At 35.6% G+C, this 12408-nt stretch overlaps 1 protein-coding gene across 1 annotated transcript in view; it reads right to left on the reverse strand.

Moving 5' to 3' along the window:
* Positions 1 to 1034: 1034 nt before the first annotated feature.
* The window catches only part of LOC150080099 (glucosaminyl-phosphatidylinositol-acyltransferase PIGW-like), a 63255-nt gene continuing 51881 nt past the window's right edge, over positions 1035 to 12408 (reverse strand). The window contains exons 6-8 of the mRNA XM_090381674.1: positions 6797 to 7029; positions 3278 to 3419; positions 1035 to 1592 (exon numbers count right to left, since the gene is read on the reverse strand). Coding sequence (XP_090237800.1) covers positions 1188 to 1592; positions 3278 to 3419; positions 6797 to 7029 — 780 coding nt within the window. The 3' untranslated portion in view covers positions 1035 to 1187. The remainder of the gene's footprint in view (positions 1593 to 3277; positions 3420 to 6796; positions 7030 to 12408) is intronic.

The following is a 12408-nucleotide window of genomic DNA, read 5'->3' on the forward strand; positions in this document are numbered from 1 at the left end:
AACAAATCAGTTACTGATTCGATTATTCAGTTACTGATTCATCGATACATTCATCATTACTGATACAGAATTTAATTAAGTGATATGTAACTGGATGCTGAGGATGTGCTCTCTTATTATAATGAGGAAAATTTCTCATCCTGAGATCTCCATGTTATGGCTATTCAAATGAATGCTAGACTTATACGTTTCTTCCTCATTTACTTTTAACTGGTCAAAAGCCACAAAAAATGATTGTTATTCCTCTGTGCATGCTGGATTACTTTGAACTCATGCATGTGCATTTGAAAAATCAGCAAAAAATAATTCAAATTTCACTTTTTTGATGCCGCCTTTATTTTCAATCTTTTCTAAACACAATTGTAAAAAATCCATTTTTATATTAAAAACATATTTTTAATAATTTTTGAAATTAAAACTCCCTTTAGACTTGTTAGCAAGCAAAATATAAATTGAAAAACCTGTGTGCTTAAACAAATACATGCAATTGGATACCAGCCTATCGCTAACAAGAGTGCTGCTGCATGAAACATGCATGTGAACAGATTGATTCTAGATGATGCTTTAATATCATGAAGCCAGAAAGAATCACTGATTGGAGGAAGGTATGCTTCAATAAAGCCAGCTTGCTGTCAATAACTGCACTCAACATATGCATATAATTAAGTTTGACTTAATACCTGAATTTTTCCTAATTGTGCAATAATTAACAATTTCTAGAATTTTCAATGGAGAAATCCAAGAAAATATTTTTAAAACCAGCTATTAGGAGTTTTAGCTGTGTGGATGGAGTAGATGAAGAGCACAAACTGCTGAAATGTCTGGGGTCTCCGCACAACAGGCACAGAGTTAAATTTATAGCCATTAAAATTCTTAAAGATAGTTTTTCATCCAGTATTTCTGTTCATATGTGGAGAAAAAACTGTTGTTCAGGAATCAACTGAATTGCACTATGAATTGCAAAAATATTAGTACTTAATTATATTATTATGCTTAGTAGACATAATAACATAACTGAGAAAAGGAGTGCCATTAGTTCCATATCTGATGTTTTACACTTCCCTGCTCTTCTATCTGTTATTTTGCTCATTATCTACTTATATATTCCACAACTGAGGGTTGTACTGAAATTAAGTAGAAGAAAATTTAAATTATACAATAATTATATTTTCTTTTACTAAATGAGACTAGTGTGTTAATATGTTAACAGGGATTATGCGGCCTACAAAATTAAACATAACAATTGAAATGGATAATACTGTTATATACAGTACAAGAACTAAAAAAGACAATTCCGGAGTCACATTTATGGTTTTTATGCAAATATTTACTAAACCTGTCATTATATTTGATAATAAAAAATATGCTAGTGCATTCCTGTTTATAGCATTCCAAAGAAGAGAATATTGAGTCTCGTGAGTCTCTTGTAGGATTTGTTTTTGACTAATGGAAACAGCGTCTGCTAGCTGGGTCATTTCTGTAACTGCATCATCTGGGTTCATCTTACTTTTTAATACCCCTTGGGCAGAAAGAACTTTAATACTTAAATGACTTAAAAGGTGCAATCCAGCCTGAATGGTAAATGTAGAGACCTATAAAATTAATAAGTAAAACAATTATAAGTGTGGATTTAAAATGAGAGCTATTAAACTTATATACAGGGTGATCCAAAAGTCAGTAAACAATTAAAGAATCGGTATTTCAGTGAATTTTTGACGTATGGTAACGAGAATTACTTTTTTTTTTTTCCAAAAGTATGTTAAAATTATTTCTAAATATGTCCACCAGATGGCGCTTGATCTGTAACACCAAAGCACCTCATTATAGTAAACATTCAATGTTGTGGCCTTCATTGTTGAGCACTGCCTGAATTTGAGTAATGACGTTATGGACAGCATGAAACAACATTTCTGGAGGTATCATTGATACCTGCCATTGTATAGAGTCTTTTAGCATTGCCAATGACATTGGGTGATCTCTGTAAACCCGTGACTTCAGGTAGCCCCATAACCAAAAATTGCAGCGCTGGTGACCTTGGTGGCCATTCATGCTGAAAGCTACAGCTTATCACTCGATTCTCTCCAAACGCTGAGAGTAACAGTTGTTTCACAGAAGAAGGAATATGGGGGTGGTGCTCCATCCTGCATGAATGTCACAACATCCAAAGCTTGCTTTTCTCCCAGGCTAGGGATAAAGCAGTTTTGTAACAGGTCAGCATAATGCTGACCTGTGACAGTGACAGTTTCAAAACCAGACCCACTGATTTCCTGAAAGAAAAATGGCCCTATAACAAAAGAGGTGAATCCACAACACACCATTACTTTTGACTGATGCAATGGAGTTTCTGTGTAAGCTCAAGGGTTTTTCGTCGCCAAAAAATTCTGCAATTGTGTGTGTTTACAGTGCCATTGAGAGTGCATTGGGCTTCATCCGTCCACAAAACATTTGACAGCCAGTTGTCACATTCTTCAATTTGCTGAAAGAATCATAATGCAAATGCTTCCCACTTTGCAAAATCAGAACACCTAATGAAGGTGTTGAATTTTGTACGGATATCTACGGAGGACTACTCTTAGTGCTCTCCACACACACACACACACACACACTCCCATATGGGACACCAGTTCGAAGCGAAACTTCATGAGAGCTTGCTTCTCCATGTGATGATGATGCCATTAGAGTATTCATGTCTGCCGCAGTTGTAGCACACGTTGATAGTCTTCCACTTCATGGACGATCTTGTAACGAACCAGTTGTCTCAAATTTCTTAATCATCATCTTTAGTCTTGCAACAGTCATTGGTTCTTTACCACGTCGCATACCCTTCAGCTGACAGAAAGATCGCAAAGCTGCAGTTGCAGATTCAGCGTTAAGGTAATAACATTTCACCAACAGTGCTTTATCCGGTAATGATAACATGACTGCTTAGCTTCTTTTCTTTCCCAAACGTTCACTAAACTGCTTTGCTGTTGTTCTTGCAGTGCCTTTATAGCAGACACTTGCGCGACGTCACTCATGGTACAGCACCACCTGGTGGACATATTTGGAACTAATTTTGACATTCTTTCGTAAAAAAACCACGTAATTCTATGCATTCCTGCACTAATCTCATTACCATACATCAAAAATTCACTGAAATACTAATTCTTTAATTGTTTACTGACTTTTGGATCGCCCTGTATAAGCATTTTTACCACAATTACAGAAGTAAATATCAAAACATCATTTTCATATTTTGCTATAATTTTGTATTAATGTAACAAATAAATTTACTTACAATCCATAGGCAATAAGAAAAGTTTGCTAATCTTCTTGATACAGGTTCTACATTTGTGTGCAAAAGTAACATGGTCATCCAAGTAATTATACCGCCTGTATAGAAAACTGCCACAACCTTTAACCATTCCTTTAGGGTACTTCTGAAAATAAAATAGACATATTCTACAAAAATGTAGTAAAAACTTATATAAGCTGGATATTGTTGGAAGAAAATTTTTTATATTCGACAGATTTTGCATTCTATCTATTTATTTAGCATTATAACATAGATATACGATGAATCATAATTTATTAATCTTTAGGTCCAATTAATCATCAATATTTGCATTGATAGGGGCAACAACTTCTAACAGCCAAAAAACAATGACATTTTTGTCTCTCCATTTTGAATAGAAGAATTTTCATTCCCAAAAGACAGCATAAGTAATGGGATTTAGTTTTAATTGATAACTATTTCAATAATTGATAATTTGAAAAACCCATCTCCTTTGCTAATTTGTTTGTTGTTTGTTATTTGGTTTTTAGGAGCATTAGCAACTAAGACCATATTGCTCCGGGATATGCGGTGGTCATTCCCTGACCTTTCCGCATCCTCCGTATTTGGTGGTGATGGGCTCGAACCCCGGTCTAATCAAGAAGCCTGTGCTACGCACTGCTGCTCCTTCCCACCTAGCTACAGAGGCGCCCTTTGCTAATTTAGTTTTAATTAGTTTTATTTTTCAAAAAATCATAGTAGTAAATGTCCCCTTTTTCTATGTGACCTTGGTAATTATTTTAATGTAGACACTATTAACTGATAGCTGGGAGGGTATTTTCAAGGCAATCACTAAAATTGCATAATCCTATTTAGTCTAGATTAGTGGTTTTAAATTTTATTGTACTAATGTCTCATTTTTAAGCTGAAACTATTCATCAATCTCATCCACTTGTCACTCATTTTGAAGACATTTGGAATTAAACGCTATCTGAAACTTGAAGAATTCTTAAATATCTCTCAGACCGTATATATATATATATATATATATATATATATAAATAAAAATAAAAATAAATTTTCTGTTTATACTCCGGCACGACAACCAAGTCAGTAGAGTTTACAATAAATCGTCAATACAAATATTTATCGTATTTAGTAGTCACGGGCTTGAACCCCGGTCACTCAAGGAACGCGTGCTATGCACTCTCGCTCCTGACCACTGGGCTACGTCAGGCTATATATATATATATAGCCAATGCAGGAAGCATGAGCTTTTACTCCTTGATTTATTATTTTTCAGCTTGTGTAACAGGCAAATTATGACTGTGACACATACAGACATGTACCAAAATAACTCCCAAAAAACCAATCAAGTAATGTATTTGCATAAATATTAATATTAGACTTCACATGGTGTAAAAGACAGAACCCAGTTTTGATTTTTAAATCAGTTTAAAAAATTAAATAATTATAATGAAAATATATTAGAAATATTTTTAAAATAAAAGTTTAATTTTTATTTTATAAATTTAATGCTGGGAAAAGCATAATTTATACAATTTCTTTGGAGAATTTATAGAATCTAAAAAATATATTTCTTGGAGCTGTGATGATGTATACGTGTTTTCTACCCAATTCTTCCTTACAAAATTATGAAGAAAGCATGGATTCTTCCATTCCCCACTTTATAATGAGGTGGAGGAGTCCATGTGCTTTTCTGTATATTTTATGCAAAGAGTGTATGATTATTCCTCTGTGTGAAATTTACTTGTTGAACATTCATGATACTGTCAGATTGTATGGTATTAACTATCTAGCTAAGACTGATAATCACTGTTAGTTTCTACATCAGCCAGTATCACCATATGGATATAAATTTAATTTTGGCTAATAATTTAAATAATGTTTTTATTTACTACCTTAGTGCAACCTTGAAACAATGTGGTTAATTACATCACATTTTTGTTTAAAATATTAGAGATTACCTTTCCTACCCGAGCTTTCCTCTCTTATTTTTCTTATCCAAATCACTCTGTTCCTCTAATTTGACCTCTCTTGCTTTGCAAGTGGGGAGATAGCCCATCAGGCGTTCCTTTTACCTTCCTGATCTGGCTCCTCGTGCTGGTGAATGGTTTTTTTTTTTTTTTTTTTTTTTTTGGTAGTTGTTGGCGCATCGGCTTCTGTGGCCACAATGCACCTCCCAAGGTTTTTGCAGTACTTTGATCCAAGCCCGAGGCGGGATTCGAACCCGCGACCTTTGGGTTGCCAGGCCTGGTGAATGGATGCTGAAAGGCTCCTTGCATGGTGATTGAGCCTCCCAGTAACTAAAAGGCCAGTCAAACAACACACTACTTACACATAACCCACAATGACTGGCCTTGCAATGTTGTACATACATCACAGAGCACCCAATGCAGATTTGTAGGGAACCACAGGAACCACTTGACAAAAACACTATGTTCACTATTAGAGATTACTTCATAGGATGTCTTCTACACCATACTCTCTAAATAATTAGCATTAGTAGAGGCATATGATGCAAGAAAGCAAGCTTATATAGCATCAGCCAAAAACAAAGCTCTTCCCATTTCACCCATCCATTCACTCCAAATGTTTGTCTAGTTCTGCCTTGAACTTATTTAAGTTGCTGACTTCTGCTACAGCAGATGGAAGTTTGTTCCAACTATCAACCACCCGCTGGTTAAAGGTGAATTTCCGCACATCTATTCTACAATTCTTTCCTCAATTTGAATTTATGTCCCCTCAGATGAGTAATCTGAGCAAGAGGAAGAATCCCATTAGCAAACAGAATAATTAAATCAGAAAACATAGGAAGCCAGTTAAACATACTGTAGCAAAAGAGAAATCAGCCAAAAGACTAAACTACTAAAACTATGTAGATGAGAGCTGGGTAGAGAATAAATAGACTGATCAAAAATCAGAATCTTTAGAAAAGAGTTTTAGGAAAAATAAATGGAACTAATAGACTGAAGAAAGGTCATGGTTAAATTACAAATAAGGACATTAAAAAAAACCTTGGGATAACTAATATCCAATTAAAGGTATGGGCATTTAAAAAGGATAAGAGAAAGGAGATAAGCTAAACAGATATTCAAAGCTAAAATTAATGGCTATGAGGCTAGAGGCACACTAAGAGGAAGAACGACTGACAGAATCAAGGAACTTTATTCTGTCTAGGACTAATGATCTAAGAGGAAATCGAACAGCATAGAGAAAAATATTAAATGGAAATCTGATAATCCAGAATTGATTTATACTATCATAGTAACCTATACATCCACTAGATTAACAAATTTGGATGACAGTGTGAATTTTTCCTCTCTCCAAATATTTTGTTTATTTGATGAATGGCTTGCTATGTAGTGATCTTAAAGTAAGTTTAGCTTAAATTTTGCCAGGTTCTTTGTGAAGGTACATGCAGATATTCCTAGTTTTTTTTTTTTTTTTTTTTTTTTTGTACCACATAAGCACATTCAGTTTTAATAAAGACAAAATATCAATAAAATTTTAAGAACTTACCTGGGTATAAAAGAAAATTTACCAATTTGCACACCAGCCAAGTACAGAGCAACATATCCAAATAACGAAAACAATCCCTCTTTGTTTGCCAGAAGTATACTATGGCGATCATCATTTATGATAATTTCATTAAATTTCCAATAAGAAAGAAGGCTTTGATAAAAGGTACAAATGATCAGTGATAGGACACCAGGGCTGATCCATATTCCAAATAATAAAGTTGAACATACCACCTATCAAATGAATTTCAAATATTTCATTAAATATAAATTATTATTTATGCACAAATGGTTATTTATATAAGTACTGCACAACATAAGTAAACATTTCAATTGCCACTATTATCAAATAATAAACTTCTAAAATAGGAGTGCCAAACTCATGGATGAATATTTGTTGATTATCTTCCTGCCAGTAGACATGGCATCACCACTCTATTAATATGCTAGTTAGGTTAAGACAGGTTAGATTAAATCTAATCTAACCTAACTAGCATATTCACTATAGTTGTGCTGTCATAACTACTGGTGGGAAAATAATTAATTAACAAGTACCCATGGATGTTCAGAGGATACACATAACATATATCAGTTTGGAATTACTGAAAGAAATATACTAAATATTTTCATGTACTGACCCTTTCATAAAAGCATACAATCTCCTGAGTGGCAACACTTATAAAGATTCACATCATTTACGAATTTTTTATAGAAATATTTATAAAAATTTAGTGTATATCTTAGGACCACATGAATATTTGAGCAGTGTATAGTGCATACTGTTTACACCCTGCCTGTCCATCACTTTCTACCTCCCTATTCTAAACAATAAAATCATGGAGAGGTGGGGTACATTTCTCTGATTTTTAACTTTAATTTTATTCAAAGTTACAGAATTTTTGAATTTTGAATGTTCATTGATTGGACGTTAACAGTGCACACATATACTGCACTTGACTGTATATACTGTAGTGACTGTGCATTTCAGGACTTCACAGCAAGTCAGTTTTTGGAATAATTTTGAGTTTTTTTTTTTTAATATACTAAACTAGTCATTAATATACTAGTTAATATAATACTTAATATATTAGTTAATATATTAATCATGTAGGTTAGTTTATTTTGTATTTAGTGAAGTATTTATAAAGCTACAGCTTAATATTCAGAAGGTCCTTGTTATGAATATTTTGGTGGGAATTTCATAACTTTCATTCAGTAGCTTAAATTTAAGTTCTGTAGTGGTTAAAGTTTTGTCAACAGTTTCATTTCTGTAATATATTGTAAATTTAAAAATCTTTGGCTTTTAAACTTGGATTTTGAAGAAAAAAGATGAAAGAAGGTTAGAGGCACTACAAATGAGATTTCTTAGGTCACATATAGGTTACTTGCTCAGAGACCATATCCCAAACCACACTATTAGAGAATGTTCAGGCATCAGCAATATAGTGGAAGATATTATAAGATACAGAACACAGTGAAGGGAACACATAATGAGGATGACTGATGAAAGATTACCTAAAGAAGGTTCTGTTTTATAGGCCACATGGATGGAGGAGTGTTGGAAGATCTGAGAAAAAATGGACAGACCAATTCGAGTCTTGGAACGGACATTAACGGCCCAATCGACGTTCTTTTTTTGTTAGTTGTTGGCACATCGGCTTCTGTGGCCATAATGCACCTCCCAAAGTTTTTGCATTTTCTACTCTGATCCAAGCCCGAGGCGGGATTTGAACCCGCGACCTTTGGGTTGCCAGGCGGGCACTTTACCTACCCGGCTAGCCAGGTCGGCAATCGATGTTCTGAAGTTCATATTTTACTTTAATAATGGTTGATACAAGATCCACTTACAATACAAAATACAAGGATCTCATGACCCAGAAGAAATGACCCCAGCGTGAATCACGAGTTTGTCATTTGTATAGCCTAGGGCATGTATTCTAAGGTTATTCTAGTGGACAAACCTAGCTCAACTGATGATTCTTTTCTTTGCACCTGATGTAAGGAGTGTATCGATCTGAAATTAGAACTTGGTGCATTACGAGAAGAATTTGAGTCACTGAAGAAATGAGTGCTTGCCCTAGAAACATGTAACTGGGAGCATTAACATTAGTTGAGGCATATAGAAAGCAAGCTTATAGACATCAGCCAAAAAAAACCCCCTCCCCATTTCACCCATCCGGTCACTCCAAACGTTTGTCTAGTTCAGCCTTAAATTTATTTAAGCTATCAACTTACACAACAACAGATGGAAGTCTATTCCAGAAATTAACTACACGATGGCTAAAGGCAAACTTCCACACATCTATTCTACAACTGTCTTTCCTCAATTTGAATTTATGCCTATCTAGGTCCTTAATCTGAGCAAGCAGAAGTATCCTGTCAGCACTGAGCCTGCTCAAACCATTCAAGGCCTTATACACCACGAGCAGATCACCTCGCAGATGCCTAGTCTCCAGATGCTGCAACTTGCAGCACCTTCCTTCATAAGTGCACCCCCTTTGTTCCTCTCACCAATCTTGTTGCCTTTTTCTGTACTCATTCTAGCAACTCTACATCTTTCCTAAAATGAGGTCTCCAGACCTGTATACAGTACTCAAGTTGTGGCCTGATCATTGCCTTATACCAGTGGTTTTCAACCTTCTTTTAATAACAGCACCCCTAAGTAATTTATTTTATTTTGCAGCACCCTTACTCAATTTTCTGCCTGTTAGATCTGATTCTCTCTCTGTATATAAAAAAAAATATCCGTGTGTGTGTGTGTGTGTGTGTGTGTAATATTAAAAATATATATATGTTATATGATATTTATTACAATAATATAATTATAAAAATTACATTTCATAATACAAATTATATATACACAGTATATAATTTTATTCTTTATGCAGAGGTACTAATTAAACATTAATTATAGATCACCACAAAATTAAAAAGATACTGTACACCTTTTTATAATGAAATAAACATATAAATTAAAAAATAATAAGTTTAAGTAACTTAAACTCAAATTACGTGGCATCCCTGGAATGTTGTTGTGCCACCCTAAGGTGCTGGTGCACTCCGGTTGAAACCACTGCCTTATACAAAGGGATAATCACTTCCTTGTCTCTGCTAGCAAAATTCCTATATATGCTATCAAAATTCCTTCATGACCTGCTCTGGCAGCCCATCTGCATTGCTCAGACAACTTCATATCTGACTGCACATTTGCCCCCAGGTCTTTTTCATTTTACACCTGAATCTGAGCAAGTGGAAGAATCCCATCAGAATTCAGCATGCTCAACCCATTCAAGGCCTTATACACCTTAATCAGATCACCTTGCAGGTGCCTAGTCTCCAGCTGCTGCAATTTGCAGAACTTAAGCCTCTCTTGGTAAGAGGATCCCTTCATTCTCCTCACCAATCTTGTTGCCCTTCTCTGTACACACTCAAGCAAATCTCCATCCTTCCTAAAATGAGGCCTCCAGACCTGTACACAGGTCTGGAGGCCTCCTGTATATCACTGACAAACCCCATGACCTACTCTTGCAGCCGGTCTTCATTACTCAGAAAACTTCATATCTGACTGCACAATTACTCCCAGATCTTTTTCATTTTCTACCATCTTGATTACAGACTAGCTTATATCTGCCTTAGGCTTCTGTGTCGCCTGGTAATTTATATGCATCCCATGCATTTTTCTTTTCTGCCATAAGCCTCATTAATTCATCCGACATCCATTTATACCTGAACAGTATTTTTTAGTTGGTACGAAAAGCCTAGTAGCTTCCAAGATTAAGTCCCTGAAGGCTTCCCATTTAGAATTCACCACTAGTAACATCATCAGTTGATCCCACTGTATAGGATTTAAAAACTGTCTGAGACCACTGTAGTCACCTTTACGAAAACAAAAACCTTTCCCTTTACCCTTGATGGTAGTTACATCTTTAAGTAAATCCCATATCAGTACACTGTGATCACTGTCACCTAGTTTTTCCTTTATCTGCAAATTCTTAATGCACGAATAATCACGGCTGATAATCAGATCAAGGGTATTACTCCCTCTGGTTGCTCCTTGGACATGTTGCTGTAGGAAACAATCCTGCAATAAATCCACAAAAGTCTTGCTAGTGTGCGAGTGACCAACCCACAAGTTCCAGTCAATATCTGGAAAGCTAAAATCCCCCATTACAAGACATTCTGAGTGTGCAAATGTATCACCAATTCACAAAGGGGGTTCAAATAGGTGACACAAGTAACTATAGACTTGTTAGTTTAACTTGTGTTTCGGGGAAAATAATGGAATCACTGGTTAAAAAAGCATTACGGGATCATCTACACAAGACTGCAGTAATAGTTAAGGCACAGCATGGGTTATTAAAAGGAGGTCTTGTCTGACCAACTGGATACTATGAAGTGGTCACAAAGGACCTGAATGCCAAAAATAATTTTGATATCATATACTTGGATTTCAGGAAAGCTTTTGACACTGTTGCACATAGAAGATTGCTGTATAAACTGGAGAGGTATAGAATTAAGGGTAAGTTGGTACAGTGGATAAAGGGATGGTTCAGTGGGAGATGACAGAGTGGTAATCAATGGTAGAATAGATGTGCAGAAATTTGCCTTTAGTCAGCGGTTGGTTAATTGCTGGAACAAACTTCCATCTGTCATTGTGGAAGTTGATAGGTTAAATAAATTTAAGTAGGAACTGTACAAACATTTAGAAGAAATTGTTTTGTAATTTTTTTTTTTTTTTTGGCTGTTGCTGCATAAGCTCATACACTTCCTTTCTTGCACCATGTGCCACTACTACTACTACTACACTGCTCTTCGTGGACAAATGTTATTAGTGGAGTTCCCCAGGGTTTGGTGTTGGGCCCATTGTTGTTTTGTATATTTATCAATGATATCTATGAAGGTATATCAGCTTTAATTAGCATTAGCAGAGGCATATGATGCAAGAAAGCAAGCTTATGCAGCATCAGCCAAAAAAAACAAAGCAAAAACAAACGCTCCCATTTCACCCCGCCGTTCGTTCCAAATACCTATCCAGCTCAGCCTTAAATTTATTTAGGCTATCAACTTCCACAACAAAGGATGGAAGTCTGTTCCACCAGCCAACTACCCGCTAGCTAAAGGCAGCGGGTAGTTGGTTAATGTCCAAGTTTGCAGTTGATACAAAGGTTGGCAGGGTTGTTAACGACAGTAAAGACAGTATGTTACTCCAACTGAATCTAGATAAGTTGAACAAATGGGCTGAGAAGTGGCAACTGAAGTTTAACATTGACAAATGCAAAGTACTGCATATGGGTAGCAATAACCGAAGAGAAACATACCAACTGTGTGGTACTACATTCAAGGAAGTGGAAAATGAAAAAGACCTATGGGTAATTGTGTAGTCAAATATGAAGTTTGCTGAGCAGTGCAGATGGGCTGCCAGGGCAGATCATGGAGTCTTATCAATGATATATAGGAATTTTTCTAGCAGGGACAGGGAGGTGATTATCCCGTTATACAAGGCACTGGTTGGGCCACACCCAGAGTACTTTACAGGTCTGGAGGCCTCATTTTTGGAAGGATGTAGAGTTGCTAAAATGAGTACAAAGAAGAGCAACAAGATTGGTGAGGGGA

This window comes from Mastigoproctus giganteus, chromosome 9 (assembly GCF_048544385.1).
Source record: "Mastigoproctus giganteus isolate SK-2022 chromosome 9, ASM4854438v1, whole genome shotgun sequence".
In the NCBI taxonomy this organism is placed as follows: domain Eukaryota; kingdom Metazoa; phylum Arthropoda; class Arachnida; order Uropygi; family Thelyphonidae; genus Mastigoproctus; species Mastigoproctus giganteus.